Genomic DNA, 18,817 nt, shown 5'->3' with positions numbered 1-18,817 from the left:
TGCTATTTAGGAGAAAACAGGGTGAAAGTAGAACTTAGAATGAAAAGAATGGGAGTGGTGGTGGTCTATTTAGATGAGAAGAATAGAGGAAGCCACTTATTTATTCAACAAATCAGCAAATATTTGTCGAATGGTTATTATGTGTCAAGATCTGCTGAGCAAGAGCGTTTCTGTTCTCCTGGAGTACTTGTGTTCGTGTGTGTGTGTGTGTGTGTGTGTGTGTGTGTGTGTGTGTGTGTGTGAGAGAGAGAGAGAGAGAGAGAGAGAGAGAGAGAGTGAGTATATCCCAGGGCCAGCCAGGTGTGTGTGAAAATAGGTTATAAATGCATAAACAAATAAATACAGCCCATCTTCATTATTCACAGATTTTATATTTGCAGATTCACTTGCTAAAACTTATTTGTAACCCCAACATCAACAGTCGCAGTGCTTTTTGCCATCATTAGTGGCCATGCTTATAGTGGCAAAAACTTTGAGTTGCCTTATGTGCACGGTCCCAGCCGAGGTCAAACACGGTGATGCTCTGCCATCTTGTGTCAGCTGTCAAACAGTAAACAGATGTCCTTCCCGCTGTCTATTTAGTGCCACATTCTTCCTATTTTTGTGCCTTTTTATTGGCAATTTTTGCCAGTTAAAATATCTCCCAAGCGTAGTGGTAAAGTGCTGTTCAGCATTCCTAAATGCAAGAAGGCTGGGATATGCCTTGTGGAGAAAATACGTATATTAGATAAGCATTGCTCAGGCACGGGCTATAGTGCTGTTGGCTGTGAGTCCCATGTTAATGAATCAACAATATACATTTAATAAGGTGTCTTTAAACAGAAACACACATAAAACAAGGTTATGTATTGATTGGCTAATGAAAATGTTGTGACCAGAGGCTGACAGGAACCTCTCTGTATTTACCCTAGGAGCACTAGCTCAGTATTTGCTAATTCAGTATTCGCAGCAACTGTGCAGAACTTCCAAGAAAAACAAGACTCAGCTGTACTTTAATTTCAGCCTTAGGATAAGTGCTAAGAAGGCAATAACATGGTGCTACGTGAAGGAGAGGTCAAGAAAGGCCTCTGGCAGGAGTGGGATTGGAGTCTAGATCTGAATGATGAAAAGGAGAGAGTTGCATAAAGATCTGGCAAAAGATCTATCCAGGTATCAGGAGCAGCAAGAACAAAGGGCCTGAGGCAGGAATAATTTTGGTATTCTCTGTGCTAAGCAAGGCTGGTGGGCTGTAGGCAGGCAGGTGTGGTGGTTGGGAGTGGGGAGAGGATGGAGTAATGGTCAGAGAGGAAGGTGGAGCCAGGACCACTATAATGATAGAGTAAAGCCATGGGAGAGTTTAAGCAGGAAAGAGACCTGGCCACGTGGTGTGCAGAATGGATTGAAGGAGGCTGAGTGGAAGCAGTAACAGCAGTTAGGGGCTAGGGAAACAATTGGAGTGAGAGATGTGGGGGTCTGGACTAAGGTTGCAGAGGTGGAGATCACTTGAAGTGGATGGGATTTACTTTAGAGGCGGAATTGACAGAAGGAGAATGTTTAGATGGGAAAGTGTTAAGGGGGAGAAAGGCGTCAAAGATGACTTCCAAGTGTCTGGGTGGTACATTCATTAATTCAGTAAGTCATTTATTGGGCAGTGTGCCCTGTTCCGGTGCCATTTACTGCCAGCTGACATCCTCTCACCATCTCCCCACCTCCACCCCTCTACCAACCTGGCTCAAGCCTCCACCATCTGTTTCCTAGATTGCTGCAAAAGCTTCCTGACTGCCCTCTGCTTCTGTCCCTGACGTTCTCAGCTGAGTAGCCAGGTTGACACTTTAAAAACAAGTCAGATTAGGGGTGCCTGGTTGGCTCAGTCGGTTAAGCGGCTCAGGTCATGATCTCACAGTTTGTGAGTTGGAGCCCCACATCAGTCTCTGTGCTGACAGCTCAGAGCCTGGAGCCTGCTTCAGATTCTGTGTGTGTCTCTTTCTCTGCTCCTCCCCAGCTTGCACTCTGTCTCTTAGAAAGAAGTAAACATTAAAAAACTTTTTTAAATAAATTAAAAAAAAAAAAAAGTCAGATCCCATCACTCCGCTGCTTAAATACCGCCAATAGCTCCTACCCTACTTGACCAAAAGAACCCTCAGAACAGCCTTCAAGGCTTTTAGATCTTCCTTCTCCCTAACCCTCACTGTTTCCTCTCTGTTTCTAAACATGAAGTGCATCACCCAAGTCAAAACTAAGAGGAAAGTTTCAACAACAACAACCAATACAAAAGGTCCTATTGGAATAAGATTATTTAGCTTCTGAAAGAAGGGACGGCATTAATTTGGTTGGCTAAGTTCTAGTTTATTTGCTTAAAAACCAGCCTCTTTACTTGAAATAGTGGAATCTTACCATGAAGTACAGATAAATAGTGCCCATGAGCCAGAATCTTAAAAAATATTATTCTAATAAAAGCAATAGCTTGCAGACTCACAACACTTTAGAGTCTCTTTAGTAACCACACCATGTTCGATTTGTAAGGGACTGCTAGGCTCAAGTCTATTTCTGTTTGAAATTCTCTCTTCCACTCTTACTGTTTTTATTCTTTCTGTAACATTTTTAATTTTAGATTCTAAATGACATAATTTTAGCCCACGTGTATCTTAAACACGTCGATTTGTATTTTTGTTTGCTTATTGCATTTTAAAATATCATAAAACTAGGAGCATAAGTTCTAAATTATACTTCCACTTACCCATGCTCTCCATAGTAATAGGTTCCACTTCTTCTCTGTCTAGAATATAATGAAATAATGTCAAATTTACATTTTTGACACATAAGCGTCTTAATTTATCACAATCTTTTACCAAGCCTCAACGCACAAAACATAAACACAAGTACACAATGAAGTTTTAAACTATTTTATAAATGCTTAAATAGAATTTGAATAATTATCTTTTTTCACAGAATTATGTCTTGATGGAATGCTATGGCATATAATGGATGTTGCAATGAAATGAATTAAAAGAATAAATGTCTATACTCTAAATTCCATATGTGTTTGACTTTATGACAGCGAACATATTTCCTTATTTGATACAGAAAACCACAATCATTTTGGCTGCTAATATATATACAGATACTAAATCCATAAAAAATCCCATTAATGAAAAAACAATCCTACCAGGTAATATCTGTTTGGTTTTGCTCCGTTTTGTGTTTTTGTGGCCACCAGCACTCTTTTGTTTTTGAGATTTTGGAGCCATGGTTCTGACTTAGGCTGTATAAAGAGATAATGTCATTAGTAAATTCTGTTTTACAGTTTCAAATAGTCAGCATTACCATTTAGTAAAACATGAGAAGAATATGTTTTCTAAGCTTTACCTTTAGCTAAGTCAACGTGTATCTTCATAGGATGGGTGGTCTGTGACCAAAGGTTTATCGCCACAACAATCTTACTGGTAAGGTCTTGCCATTCCAAGGGAGCCATTCAGCTGAAGCGAATGGAAGTGACCTGCCAGCCCTTCAAGGCTTCAGCCATAGGCCCTGCCGTGGAAGCATGATGGGGGATACTGGCCCCCTGCCTCTCGCTGCTGTTCCCATTCCAGGGAGTTAGTGTCGCTGCCCTCTGCCCAGCTCCCCACTGGGTGCCTCAGCAACGAAGGCAGGCTCAAAGTCCACGGGCCCACAACATACATACATGTTCATAATTTTTAAAATTTGTATCATTTAAGCAGTACTTTTATCCTAGCATGCGGACCTATACCCACTGTGTCCTTCTTTGTGCTGTCAGAGAGTGCCTCCAAAGGTTCTCTGTGGAACTGATCATCAGTTTTGGCTCAGGTCATTTGCTATCACATCAAATCCTTGTCATCTCAATGGTCACCCCTGTCTCATCTTGTTAGATGGTTAGGAGTACAATTTCAGGAGCCTAAGCAGCAAGGTTGAAAAATAGACTTTGCCTTTTAGCAGCTGTGTGATCCTTGGCAAACCAAATACCATCTGAGTCTCAGTTTATTCATGTTTGTTTGTTTGTTTCAAGTTTATTTATTTTGAGAGAGTACATGCGCATGCGACCTTGGTCAGGGGAGGGGCAGAGAGACAGGGAAGGGGAAAGAATCCCAAGCAGGCTCCTCCTGGTCAGCGCAGAGCCTGATGGAGGGCTCAAACCCATGAACTGCGAGATCACGACCTTAGCTGAGATCAAGAGTCAGACGCTTAAGCAACTGAGCCAACCAGGCATCCCTAAGTTTATTCAGGTTTAATGGGGATGATGACAATAAAACCTACCTCATAAGGCAATTGTGAACATATAATGAAATAAAATTGCATTGACCTTGACTCAATCATGTCAATCAGACTGGCTTGCCTTGTTTTATAAACAAACACAGACTGAAAATTATTTCATAAACCCCAGTCAGAATATCCTGAGTTTCATTTTCTTTCTAGTTCCTTGATTCCTAAATCTGGTCCAAAGTGTGGGTTTGTGTTTGTGATATACATTTTTCACTTCAGACCCTTCACATGTATTTTTTCAAAAGGTAATAGTGATAGCTCACGTTTGTTGAGTGCTTACTATGTGCCAGGCACAGGTGTATGTACTTCACATGTATTATTTATTTAATTTGAATCACCCTTTTAGGTAAGCATTTTATGAAAACTGTTCTCTTCATCCTCATTTTATAAGATGACAACAGAGGCCGGGAAACTTGCCTGAAGGGATACACAGAGCGAGAGCGGTAGAGTCAGGGTGAGAGCACCCCCAGTGTGGTCCCAATGCCCCCAATTTTCATCTTTGCACAAGACTATCCCTTGGGTTTCAGTGGTAACTGTTTGCTGTGTTTCATCACAAATGAAATTCTTTAAAATCATTGCCTTTACCTAGAAAGGTGTGATGTTATGATTTAATCAGCATTTTATGATTCTGACAACTTGGGAATTCCTACTTTTTAAACCCCCTGCAATGAATGGTTCCGATCCAGCCTTTTAGACTGTCAGGTATCCTCAATCCCACTTCTCAGCCTCACTATAATTTCAAATCTTGGACCTAGTACTTTATTCAGAAAATTCTTTATCAGTGTACCCCTCTCCATATTTTATTCCAGCAGCATTTGACTTAGAATACTCAAGCACGCCTGGGTGGCTCAGTTGGTTAAGCATCTGATTGTTGATTTCTGCTCAGGTCACGCTCTCACAGTTTTGTGAGTTAGAGCCCTGTATTTGGGCTTTGCACTGTCGGGGATTCTCTCTCTCAACCCCTCTCTCTGCCTGCCGCCCATCCCCCACCCCCAGGCTCAAGGTCTCTCACTTTCTCTGTCTCTCTCAAAACTAAATAAGTAAACTTTAAAAATAAGATACTCGGGGCACCTGGGTGGCGCAGTCGGTTAAGCGCCCGACTTCAGCCAGGTCACGATCTCGCGGTCTGTGAGTTCGAGCCCCGCGTCGGGCTCTGGGCTGATGGCTCGGAGCCTGGAGCCTGTTTCCGATTCTGTGTCTCCCTCTCTCTCTGCCCCTCCCCCATTCATGCTCTGTCTCTCTCTGTCCCAAAAATAAATAAATGTTGAAAAAAAAAATTAAAAAAAAAAAAAAGAAAAAAAAAAGAGAAAAAAAAAAAAAGAAAAAAAAATAAAGAATAAAAATAAGATACTCAAAATTCTCCAGATACCAGCCGGACTCACCCTAAGCACATAGACAACACACATACCATCACCACCACCACCACTATTCATTCCACAAATCTTTATCGAGCAATTTAGATGCACCAGATGCTGTCCTAGGTGTTAGGAATACAGCAGTGAACAAAATAGGCAAAACCCTTTTTCTGATAGAGCTTACATTCTAGAGGAAAGAGAGCAAACAAACGAGCAAAATCACTAGTATTTTAGATGGTCATAACTGTTACAGAGAGAAGTCAAGTAGTAAGGGGAGAGGAATTGTAGGAGTAGGGAACTTGCAATTCTATATTGGACTATCAGGGAAGACATCACTGAAGTGACATGGGAGCGAAGACCTAAGAAAAGGGGGGGTGGGGTGAGCCAGAAATGCAGATATCTGGGGACAAAGGGTGTTTCCAGGCAGAGGAAATAGTAAGTGCAAATGTTCTGGGGCAGGAATATGCTTGGCACATTTAGAAAACAGCAGGAAGGCCATAATGGCTGGAACGGAGTGAGTAAGGGAAGACCAGGAGATGAAGTTGGTCAGAGAGGTGATGAGGTAGGGACACAGTAGTCAGCTTTGCGATGGCCGTAAGTCTCAGTAACAAACAGCCACAAATTTCTTCTTTGGCTCTGTGTTGTGGCTGTGGGTCAGCTGCTGCTTCAAGTCTTATTCTGGGACTCGGGCTGGAGGAGCGGCCCCTGTGTGACAGCCTCTACTTTCACGGCAGAGTAGAAGGCGAGAGAGCTCCCCGAGCTGCGTAATGCCTCCCGAATCTTCCCCGTGGCACTGGCACTCTGTCCTCTCTGCTTATATTCCACTGGTCCAAGCAAGTCACACAGCTAATCCCGATAATGGGGAGGAATGCACACATGATCCTTGTGCAGGGGAGGGAGGTAAGAATTGGCGCCAAAATAGTTGTGGACAAGTATGTAACATGCCACAAGGGGTCCGGGTCATGTGTAAGGACTTTGCTTTTACTCTGAATGAGGGGGGGGAGCGGGGAGCTATTGGATGGTTTTGAGCTGAGTTTCTTTACCTGATGTGAGTCACATTTTAACAGCCCTATGGCTGCTGTGTTGTGAGGACTGCAGCGAAGAAAGAGTTGAAGCAGGGAATCCAAGTAAGAGACAGTCAGCAATCCAGGGGAGAAGTGATGGCAGCCTAGATCAGGGAGGTGAGTGTGGAATGGAAAGTGGTTGGGCTCCGCACATATTTTGTAAGTAGAGCCAATGGGATTTGCTGACGACTTGGATGTAGAGTCTAAGAGAATAAACAGGACCAAGGATGCCTGCTACAAGTTTGACCCAAAGAATTGAAAGCATGGGACTGCTGTTTATTGAGATGGGGATCCCAGGGGAGGAGTAGATTTGAAAGGGAAAGTCAAAAACTCAATTTAAGGCATGTGAAGTTAGTCTGTAGACTGCGAACTCCATAACTGGCACAGTGGACATTCTAAAAAAATGCTGGACTAATGATTCCTTGGTGTCCCCTTTCCTTCTGCCATCTTAGCATATGGGTTTCCAGGCTGGACAAAAGGCTTTTGCCTGAGATCTGTGGAATCACCTGTATGCATGCTGTTTTAGTTTTCTATCGCTGCTCTAACAAATTATCAGGAACTTAGTGTCTTAACACAAAACTCATTACCTAACAGTTCTGTAGCTCAGAAGTCTGACATGGCTCTCACTGGGCTAAAATCAAGGTGTCACAAGACTGTGTTCCATTCATTCTAGCATCTTATGGGAGAATCTGTTTCCTTGCCTTTTCTGACTCAAGAGGCCATTGGTATTTCTTGGTTTGTGGGCCCTCTTCCTCCATCTTCAAAGCCAGCAACGGTGGGTTAGATCTCTCTCACATAGCATACTCTGAACTTTTCTTCTCCCACTTCCACTTATTTATTTTTTTAGTGTTTATTTTTGAGAGACAGAGACAGAGCATGAGTGGGGGAGGGGCAGAGAGAGAGAGGGAGACACAGAATCTGAAGCAGGCCCCAAGCTCTGAGCTGTCAGCACAGAGCCCAACTCAGGCTCGAACTCACAAACCATGAGATCATGACCTGAGCTGAAGTCAGACGTTTAACTGGCTGAGCCACCCAGGTGCCCCTCCCACTTCCACTTTTTTAAAAAAAAGTTTATATATTTTGAGGGAGAGAGAGAGAGACACAGAGAGAGAGCGAGCAGAGGAAGGGCAAAGAGAAAGGGAGAGAGAGAATCCCAAACAGGCTCCGTGCTATCAATGTGGAGCCCAATGCTATGCTCGAACTCATGAACAGTGAGATAATGACTTGAGCTGAAACCAAGAGTCAGATGCTTAACCTACTGAGCCACCCAGGTGCCCCCCCACTTCTACTTTTTTAAGGACCCTTGTGATTACACTGTGCCCATCGAGTTAATATAAGATACTTTATTTTGTGGTCAGCTAATTAGCAGTTTTACTTTCATCTGCAACTTTAATTCCTGATTGCTATGTATGTTAAAATATTCACTGTTTCCAGGGATTAGGAGATGCCGCGTTGGCATTAAGCTTGAATATATAGGTATCAATCTAACACAATCATCCCAAGAAATAGTCTAAGTAATCACATGTGCCCACTTTTTTCAAAGGCTGCTATTAAACGAACTGTGGGTAATCTGGTTCAGTTTCCAATATGCAGGGGAAAACAAAGTCAATTTCCCAGCAGTACATTAGGTAACAAAACTGGGTTAAACAGTAAATGTGTGTGCTTCCTTACCAGAATAGCTCATTTACTATTTTCACAAATATTAACTCCTGTGTCTAACATATTGTCTAGTGACCAAGGAAAAAGGAAGACCAGGTTGTTCTATAGGCTTTTAGGTCCTAATTATTCTTAATTAAAAGCACAGTATCTAAGCTGCATCATAGATGGAAAAATTCATTAGCAGAGGCCAGCCTGTTGAATATAGTCTAAACTGAAAAGAAAATTATTTACTTTGGGAGTAGCTACTTTACATTGTATTTGCGTCTCAGGCAAAATTTCATAGTTTATTTTAGTCGCTTTAAATAATAGAAACCCTACCAATATTGTGTCAAGAAAACAAATCCGTTTTAACTGAAGATCTCTAGATGAAATGTATGAAGTACTCTACGTCACTTCAAAAGAGACACTTATTTATTCGACGTTAATTTCTTATGCAGATTTTCTTTTAAAAAACAAATCCCAAATAAAAGACGTTACTTTAAGGACGCGCGACGGGACGGCGGCTCGCCGCCAGGGGGAGCCGGGGCAGCCGTTGCGGGGCGCGCTCTCCAGCTGCAGCGGCCCAGGGTGTCCCGTCTGGGTGTCCCGTTGGTGCCCACAGGGGGAAGAGGCGGTGGCGGTTCGCGGTGGCCAGGGAGCGCGTTTGAGCCGGGACCGGGCCGAGGTTCTCCGCCCACGGAAATGAGCCGCCAGGCTGCACCAGCATTCCCTGCTGGAACCTCCAAGTGTGCAGCGTCCCAGAGGGTGCCTGCCCTGACTGGCACAACTGCATCCAAGAATGACCGGGCGGGTCTTTTTGAGTGTCCTGTCTGCTGTGGCTACGCGCTACCACCCATTCTTCACTGTCAGAGTGGCCATCTCATTTGTAGCAACTGTTGCCCAAAAGCTCACATGTTGTCCAACCTGCCGGGGCCGTTGGGATCCCCTCGCAACTTGGCCCTGGAGGAAGTGGCCAGTTCCCGTGCTTTCCCCCTGTAAATATGCCTCTCCTGGAGGAGCGATACCTCTGCCACACAGACAGAAAGCAGACCATGAAGAGCTCCGTGAGTTTAGGCCTTATTCGTGTCGGTGCCCTGGTACTTCCTGCAAATGGCAAGGCTCTTTGGATGCTGTCAAGCCCCTATATGATGCATCGGCAAAGTCCATTACAGCCCTACAGGGAAAGAATATAGTTTTCCTTGCTACACTGGTGCTGTTGACGGGGTGATGATGCAGTCCTGTTTTGGCTTTCACTTCATGTTAGTCCTGGAGAAAAAGGAAAAGTCCGACGGCCACCAGCGGTTCTTTGCACTTGTATAGCTGATAGGAACACGCAAGTAAGCTGAAATTTTTGCTTATCGACTTGAGCTAAACGGTCCTAGGCGGCGATTGACTTGGGAAGCGGCCCGGTGATCTATTCCTGAGGGAATTGCAACAGCCATTATGAATAGCGACTGCCTCGTCTTTTGACACGAGCATTGCACAGCTTTCTGCAGAAAATGGCAACTTAGGCATCAATGTAACTATTTCCATGTGTTGAACTGGCAACCAAACTTGTTCTGGCCAGTGTTTAAAACCACTGCATTCAGTTTCACAGAGAATAAGGCACCCGTCTGCCTGCCAACCTGAAACTTTTGATAGGTGGAAGCTAGACACGTGAAGGTAAATAAAAAGGCTGTTAAATACAGGAAACAGTTGCATGTAATAACACTAATTAAAAATAAGTCTACAGTAAACCACTGAAAAAGTATGTGTGTATACACACACACACACACACACACACACACACATACATACACACTCAAGATGGGTACCTTGTATTAAGAAAGGAAGCACTGTAAAATAATTCTGAATTTGTGTTATAGATTGAGTGTACTGTTGTACCGGGTTTTTGTTTTGTGTGTGGGCACCTGAGCTTGTGTGTGTTTCTTTATCTGACGAGCCATGTTGAGTGCTCTTGGACCACTGCTTTTCCCTTTGTGAGTCCACACATAGTTCTGCTGTATGTGTAAATATTTTGTGCGTGTATTTGCTAATTTTTTTTTTTAATTTTTTTTTTCAACGTTTATTTATTTTTGGGACAGAGTGAGACAGAGCATGAACGGGGGAGGGGCAGAGAGAGAGGGAGACACAGAATCGGAAACAGGCTCCAGGCTCTGAGCCATCAGCCCAGAGCCCGACGCGGGGCTCGAACTCACAGACCGCGAGATCGTGACCTGGCTGAAGTCGGACGCTTAACCGACTGCGCCACCCAGGCGCCCCTTGCTAATTTTTATTCTAGTTTTTCATTATATTTGATTTTCTTTTCTGTAGTTCAGGTTTTTCTCACCTTTTTTGTATCTTTTTAAAGTTAGTGTCTTTGATATGCATAATTGCTTATGGTAAAGTTTCTACATATGTGTTCAGTATGCATTTTCTTTTCCCCCATTAATCAGTTCATTAGAAATATTTATTTAATTAAAAAAAATTTTTTAACGTTTATTTATTTTTGAGACAGAGAGAGACAGAGCATGAACAGGGGAGGGGCAGAGAGAGAGGGAGACACAGAATCTGAAACAGGCTCCAGGCTCTGAGCGGTCAGCACAGAGCCCGACGCGGGGCTCGAACTCACGGACTGTGAGACCATGACCTGAGCTGAAGTTGGACGCCTAACCGACCAAGCCACCCAGGTGCCCCTCATTAGAAATATTTTAAATTCAACTCTTTTTTGAAGATACAAATTCCAGAAAGGAAAGGTAACATCAGAATAATTATCAGAAGGTATTTAAAGCAGTTATAAGATGGTCTCTGTCTCTTCTTTCTCTCTTTCTTTGTCTCCAGTCGAGTCATATCTTTGAACTTATTCCTTGAAAGGTTAGGGTATACTGATTTTTTTTTCATACCAGAAAAAAAAATCAGGCTTTTTTTCCCTTCCAAATATCTTGGGCAAATCACATGCTTAAAATTTTTTCCTGTATTTATTGGTTTTGCAAAAGAAGGCATTATCTTACACAGTATTTGTAATCAAAAGCAAATCATTTGTTTAAAAAAAGGCAGTTTGCAAAAAATGTGGTCTTTTCTAGTTCTCATTAAAAGAATATCTGGCAAATTAAAAAAAGATGTTACTTTATTTTTTTAATGTTTATTTATTTTTGAGAGTGAGAGAGACAGCAGGAGTGGGGGAGAGGCAGAGAGAGAGGGAAACACAGAATCTGAAGCAGGCTCCAGGCTCTGAGCTGTCAGCACAGAGCCCAACATAGGGCTTGAACTCATAAACCATGAGATCATGACCTGAGCTGAAGCCAGCGTTTAACCAACTGAGCCACGCAGGCGCCCCCCCCAAAAAGATGTTACTTTAAAATTACAGCAGGTCTTACTAAGAACTTTTTCATAAAATTGCATATTTCATGGAGTGAATATGCTATATTATATTTTCCAGGTTTTCACATTAAATTGACTACTAAAAGGTCATAAGAATTTTTCAATACAGATATTACTTTGTTAAGGTGACTCTGAAATGCTCACCACATTTAATTCTTGTTGAGAGATGCAGAAGAGATCCTTCATCTATTCCTAAAATAAAAGATTCACCTACTCCAGTAGCCTGTATCACATTTGGTTTCAAAGCCACTATAGCTGACAGAATTTCAAAACAGAACTTGTAAACTATAATACTTATAAATATTTAATCGTTCCATTTAAATATTTTTGATATTAAAACTGCTTATATGCTTTGTAAATTAATCCACCCATTCCAGAATATCATTTTGCTTCTTTTCCTTCTTTTTTTTTTTTTTTTTAAGATTTCACTTTTAAGTAATCTCCACACCCAACATGGGGCTCGAACTCACAACCCCAAGATCAAGAGTCGCATGCTCTAGAGACTGAGGCAGCCAGCCAAGTGCCCCAAGGACACATTTCCTACCTTCCAGGTTAACAGCAAAGGCATTAGGGAGTGGCAAGCAAGTACTGGGTAAGTCCCCTGGGTAATAGCTGAAAACCTGTGATGGTGCTTTACTGACTCGGAGGAGCCTTGCTTTCGGAGCGGTCTAGGACATGGTTCCAACTACCTTTCAAGACTTGTTCATGACTGTATCTTTTTATGATGCTTCTATTCAGGAAGATAACTACCGCAGATGAAGAGATAAGTGGCAAATTACAAATGATATAACGCAGCGATTTGAACAGTTATTAAGCTTCCTTTCTTCTTTCTGTTCTGCTGAGACACATACACCTGTTTACACGTTCTCTTTTGTCACCTGTATGTATGTGTGGCTTGCTCCCAGCTGTGAGATCTTTAATTCTGAGAAGACCTGTAGCACTGGCACCTTCTCACACCTTAGAAAGTATTACTTCCCCAGGTGTACTTCAATTAGCAATTAGCTGACCTTATCTGGGTGGTCATCGTCCTCTTTTCTCTTCCCAAACTATTTGTAAGCTCATCATATGCCTCCCCCTGCCCCCCTTTTTAAAGGGATTTAGAATGAGATCCAAGACTAACATCTTGGGAGGCTGGTAAATGTCTCCAAGAACTGCTGCTTCTTGGTCAGTCTCCACCAAGACCCTGACTTAGCTTTAAGGTTCTCCTAGGCTCATCACCATCTTCTGACAAGTTCACAGCTTCCACCCTCCAGACGTAACTGTTCCTACAGTGTTTCCCATTGGTCTACTACTCTTGTTCTGTCCTTCCAGCTTACTTCTACCTCTTTCCAAGACTGGATATTTACTTATTTAAGTAGACGCTCTCCCATCACTTCTGCCTTTGAAATTTCTCCTGAATTCTATGCCTTCCTTGCCATGGCCTCCTCTGGTTCAGGCCTTCCACGTGTCCTCTCATACCAGTAATTCCTAACTAATTTGTGCCATCAACCCCTTTGGCAGCTTGGGGACGCCTATGCTTCAGACAAAAACATGAGATTACAAGGGAGACAGTTATCAAACTATTTTAAAAATTATGATATAATAACTCATGTGCTTCTTCATTAACACATTAAATAATAAGATCTAGCAGTGGTTCTAATTACTACCTTGACTTTGAAGAAGGGATGAGCATAAGTAATACATCTGTAACATCCATAATACAATATGAAAAGAGCCGTAATTTCTTTTGGTGACAAAGTCACATGTCGTGCCAATACTGCTGTGATTTGTTACCAACCGCATACTTTTCAATAAGTGGTTAGTAAATAGGTAATTTATTCTTAATCCATGGATTCCCCTCCTCCCACAGATTAGGAACATTTCACTTGCTTCAATGTCTCTGTTTCAGCCAGAACAGTTATTCTCAGGGCAGGCCTTCAGAGCTCTCTTTCTAAAACACAGATCATAACCAGTCACTTCCCCATGTACTGCGGAATACAATGTGGGTCCCAACTGTCCACAGTGGCATTCTCCTCCAGGAGTGTAGAAATGGAGCTCATTAAAAAAGCAAATTTTCTGGACCTACAGTGATTCTGCAGGTTGGGGTGAGCCTAGGACTCTGACTTTTAAACATGACTATAAAGTAGTCTTGCACTAGTGGTCTGCAGATAAGACTTTGCAAAGCAGGATCAAATCCAAACTTGTACACATCACCTGCAACCCCCTTCACAGCCTGCCTCACCACATCCTCCTTCCAGTTTCTACTCACAGGATTACTCACGTCCTCCAAATAGCCCCCATACCTTCCCATCTTCCTCTCTGGGGACCCCCTTCCCTCTTCACCCCTCCTGCTCCCCACCATGCATACATTTCTCTGCTTAAATCCTACTCATTCTTCAAGTCTCAACTCCAGTGTGACCTTCTCTCTGAAGCCTCCCCAGCTTTCTCACTCAGGCTGAGAGAATCTCGTTTTCCCTGACACTTTTTTTTTTAGTTTGTTTATTTTGAGAGATACAGAGAGTACAAGTCAGGGAGGGGCAGAGAGAGGGAGGGAAAAAGACTCCCACACAGGCTCCGCACTGTCAGCGAGGAGCTGGAAGCTGGGCTTGAACCCACCAACCTTGAGATCATGATCTGAGATGAAATCAAGAGTCAGTTGACTGACTAAGCCACCCAGGCACCTCTCCCTGACACTTTCTAATCACATTCTATGTAATTATGCCAGGCCTCCACAGATGCAGAAGGCCTCAAACTCAGAGCTTCCTGAAAGATTGCTGTGAATTCATTCAGCAAGCAACATACACCATGGAGAAGAAGGGAGAAATTATTGAGCAGCAATTAGGCATGGGAGGTCATAAGAGGAATCTGACAAGGCCCTTACTTTCAAAGGGTTAATGTTCTCCCATTCATCTTCTTTACTCTTCATCTACTCTAGCCTATTTGTAATAGTCCTGAAGTCACTTCTCTAACTACATCAGCCCACGCTAATCTTTTCTATTTTCATCTCTGTGCCAGAATCATGCTGTTTTCCTTTTTATCTATCTATCTATCTATCTATCTATCTATCTATCCATCCAGCCATCATTTATTGAGCTCCTAGCATTGCGCTGCAATGTGCTAGACAATGTGATATACTACCTGTGAACAGCCCTAGTACCCGCCCCCACAGTTCTTAGAGTGTCGTTAACTGCTCTCTCACTGCCATTTTTGTCTCCTGGTTAGGCTGGAAGTTCTCTGAAATCAGGGAACGTTTTGTAGTTTTTTGCAGTCTTTACTGCATCAAGCACATCACTGGCCCAGCGAGTGTTCTAAAGCCCAGGGAAGAGTGAGTAAAAGACTTGTTTTCCACGCCTCCTTTCCCATTTGATAGGAAAGCCTGATTTCCCATCAGAGTCCCTTACCTGATACTGCTAAACTGAAGGGGGAAAAGCCTCTTTGCAGTACCCTGGAGAAAGCTCCTTTGGGAGCTGGAGATGGAAGTTTGACTCTCCACTCAGAAAAGCAAGTCCCAAAAGCACAAACAGCAGCTCCCGGCAAGCTGTTGCTATGACACATCCGTTGCTAAGAGAAAGAGGCGGTGCCTCTGCTGAGATTGACAAGACACCACCACCAATACAGTGTCCGCTCCCTGGCCCGCTCCTTAAGAGCAGACTTGTGATTGGTTGCCGTAATGTGGACGTCACGCATCTTGAACTAGGGCCAGCTCAGTTTTCCACCGGCCGGGAAGGAGCAGTGCGATGTGGCTTCCTGTATAGAGGGTGGTGGCTTGGCTTGACCCCAGGACGGACAGCCTTGCCCTCACCAGGTGCAACAGTACCCAAAGATGAATCCGTCTAGGATGTGATCTCTAGCAGCAGGGAGTGAAGGCTGGGAGGAAGATTGAGGGCTCCAACCCCCTTAGGACAGCTCGGCTTCCCCCATCGGCGGTTGGGGCGGGGTAGCAGTCCCAGGAATCTGCCCTAGATTCCGATGTGAAAGATAAAATCTGGCTGGATCGGGTGTCGTGAGTGTCCCAGAATTCTGATGTGTTACATTTTCCTCTTGCCAAATAGTTTTTGTATAGTTTGACTCATACTGGAAGTCTCAGGGGGAGAAGATTAGATCCCTTAGTAACTCTAAGGTTCATTTTATCTGTGGTTATGGGTCCTACGGGATTCACACAGTGAAGTTCCTCTCCCTGAACGTTGTTTCCCTCTTTCCGTTAAAAAATAATTAAAACTGCCTAATTTGTAAGCTGGCAGAATTTAATAAAGTAATACAATTGACTGCAGTAATTAGTCCAAATTGATTTCTTTAAAAAATACTCTTTAAAAAAAATGTTTATTTATTTATCTTGAGAGAAAGTGCACATCCATATGTGAGTGTGGGAGGGGCAGAAAGAGAGGAGACAGGGAATCCCAAGCAGGCTCCACACTGTCAGCACACACCCCCACGTGGGGCTCAATCCCATGAACCATGAGATCATGACCTGAGCCCAAATCAAGAGTCGGAGGCTTAACTGACTGAGCCTCCCAGGTGCCCCCAAATTAATTTTTTACACCCAATTTAAATGAAAGTATTTAATTGAGAAGAGGTGTACAGATTCATGACATTTGAGAAAATGATCCCATGACTTCACACGGTGTGTAGAAAGATCATATAAATTCTTCCAAATTTCTGCAGAATTTGTTTTGTGAAATGCTAATAAATTTTACTAAGGAAATCATTTTTAAAAACTAGGAGGAGGACTTATCATGTTGACATTGTGACAACCTTTCCCCAGGCTCTTCTACACCCTGACACTGAAAGATTACTTTTCCTTGGGCTCAAGGTGAGTCTTCTTTTCTTACTCTGTACTCTCCTGTTGGCATATCTGGTCCCCTTAGCTTTTGCCATCCTGCAAAGCACATCAGTGACTTTCATTTCTGTATTTTCAGGCTTATACATCTTTTAAATTTCTTTCAGACCTGATTTTCCACTACCTACTGGACATTTTAAAATACATATCTAGTTTAGTTCATGGTGTTTAATAGTTGCTAGATGAAGATATTAAATGAATAATTTCTGTGCCACAGGCATCACAATTTAGCAGAGGCAAAAGTCAACTCATTGTCTTTCAGATATCTTTGAGGTACTTTTGGAAACTTTTTCCCCTCTATTTTCTACCTTAGGTAATAGTATCCATTGCTCATGGGTTTGCGAAGCTAGAAATCTGAGAATCACTCCTGACTCCTAGTACTCAACAGTAAACATGTCACTAAGTCCTGTCATTTTCCTTTCCTAAATTATCTCTCAAATAGTCTCTTCTTAGCCATCCTCACTGCCTCTGCCATATCTCAGGAAGGCCCCATTTCTCACCTAGATGGTAGTAATAGTCTCTTGATTTGTTCTGTTTCCTCCTCTCAAATTGATTTGCCAAGTTGCCACGGTGTTCTACAACAGAGATTCAATCTTGACATCACCTTGCCTAAATATTCTCAATTTGGCATATGAAACCCACTACAAATATAGTCCTGAAAGATGCTTTAAAGATATCTAGGAGATAATGAGTTATTTTTCTAACCTCATTTCGTGTCTCTCTCTTCTGTTCGACCCATGTTTTAGTCCAGTGCTTCTCAAGTGAAACTCCTAAGAGCCAAGGGGCCTGAAACCACAGGGTTTGATGATGATAGGCTGATGATAAGAGTTACAGCTTGAAACAGACTTCTGAAATCGGGATGTATTTGTTTCATATAAAGAATGCATGAACTTTTTGTATTCTTCACAAATATATTCATGTTTATTTTCATGCTTATTTTTTTATTTATGTAAATAATCTCTACACCCAACGTGGGACTTGAATTCACAACCCCGAGATCAAGAGTCTCATGCTCTTCTGACTCAGCCAGCTAGGTGCCCTTTTTTTCATTTTTAAAATGTCTAAAATCTCTATTCAATGCTGTATGTCAGTCACATTTCAACAAAACTGGGGAAAATGTCTAAAATTACTATTAACTAAAATTGACATGAAGTTGAATAAACTCAGAGAAGCCCCAGGCAGCTGGGACACGCTTGTCTTGTGGTTTTCCATAGCCACTAGCATACTGCTGCACAGGCCCAGGGATTTGTCCCACGATGAGAGGCAGGGGGCTCTCTACTGCTCCCCCCGTATGCCGCGCCCTTTAATAACTGTGCATCCATTCATCCCACACCTCTACTTCTATCTCTACCTCAATCTGTAGTGCCTTTCTTCATCTTCATTACCTGGTAAACGCCTATTTATTTTTCAAGACCCAACTCAAATATCACCTTCTCTGTAAAGCCATTCAGGCACCCAACAGAATGAGTCACTCTTTTCTCTGTTTTTCCATTATAGCAAGTATGACTTGCTTATATGGATTCCTACCCCCCCCCCCCCGCCACTGGATTTCAGGGTAGGGATAGTATCTCATTCCTTTATATCTCTATTGTTTAGCATGGCAACATAAAATATACGTTGAATTATTTGATTACTCTTGAGAACAAATCTAGAAAAAGCTATCTAACAAAAGACTATCAGGCTGATCTAACAAAAGTGTCTTTGCATTCTTCCAAAAAATTTCCTTTTCTTAAAAAAAAATTCATAATCCTTTGCAGTCAAATTTAAGGAAGTAAAGATCATAACCTTGTGATTTGGATGAGACATCAAGCCTTTTTGTCATGTTTTCTTTAGAGATACCCTAAGGGGATGACCATCGGAGGAATGAGTCATAACTCATGATACCCAGAAAGTTAGAAATTAAGTGGAAAATGTTTAGTAATTTCTTCATGTTACAAGTTTAAATTACAAATGATTGACTGAATATCTGTTCTTTCATGGGAGTGCTCAGAAATGAAGCATTCTTCTGGTGACTAGTGAACACGGATATGCTCTCCAGGAGATGCTGAATTAAATTTGCCTAAAATGTGAAGATATTTAAAAATTAGTTTCAGGGGCGCCTGGGTGGCTCAGTTGGTTAAGCGTCCGACTTCGGCTCAGGTCATGATCTCGAGGTCCGTGAGTTCGAGCCCCGCATAGGGCTCTGTGCTGACAGCTCAGAGCCTGGAGCCTGTTTCAGATTCTGTGTCTCCCTCTCTCTCTGGCCCTCCCCCATTCATGCTCTGTCTCTCTCTGTCTCAAAAATAAAAAAATAAACAACAACAGCAAAAAATTAGTTTCAGTCTTAC

At 42.6% G+C, this 18,817-nt stretch overlaps 1 protein-coding gene and 1 pseudogene across 3 annotated transcripts in view; one reads left to right on the top strand and one right to left on the bottom strand.

The window, feature by feature from the left end:
- The window catches only part of DNAI3 (dynein axonemal intermediate chain 3), a 95,475-nt gene that overhangs the window by 68,532 nt on the left and 8,126 nt on the right, over positions 1 to 18,817 (bottom strand). Inside the window, exons 1-3 of one of the 3 annotated variants that reach the window (XM_045478090.1) lie at positions 15,098 to 15,338; positions 3,146 to 3,241; positions 2,717 to 2,755 (exon numbers count right to left, since the gene is read on the bottom strand). In XM_045478090.1, the coding sequence (XP_045334046.1) occupies positions 2,717 to 2,755; positions 3,146 to 3,227 (121 nt within the window). In that variant the 5' untranslated portion in view covers positions 3,228 to 3,241; positions 15,098 to 15,338. Of the gene's footprint in view, positions 1 to 2,716; positions 2,756 to 3,145; positions 3,242 to 15,054; positions 15,339 to 18,817 lie in introns of those variants that run through there. The other 2 variants (XM_045478089.1, XM_045478091.1) reach the window with 2 other exon arrangements.
- LOC123598152 lies at positions 9,017 to 10,337 on the top strand (annotated as a pseudogene).

Source organism: Leopardus geoffroyi, chromosome C1, assembly GCF_018350155.1.
Source record: "Leopardus geoffroyi isolate Oge1 chromosome C1, O.geoffroyi_Oge1_pat1.0, whole genome shotgun sequence".
NCBI lineage: Eukaryota > Metazoa > Chordata > Mammalia > Carnivora > Felidae > Leopardus > Leopardus geoffroyi.
Note: the sequence above shows the minus strand (reverse complement) of the source record. Positions and strands in the feature narration are given on the sequence as shown.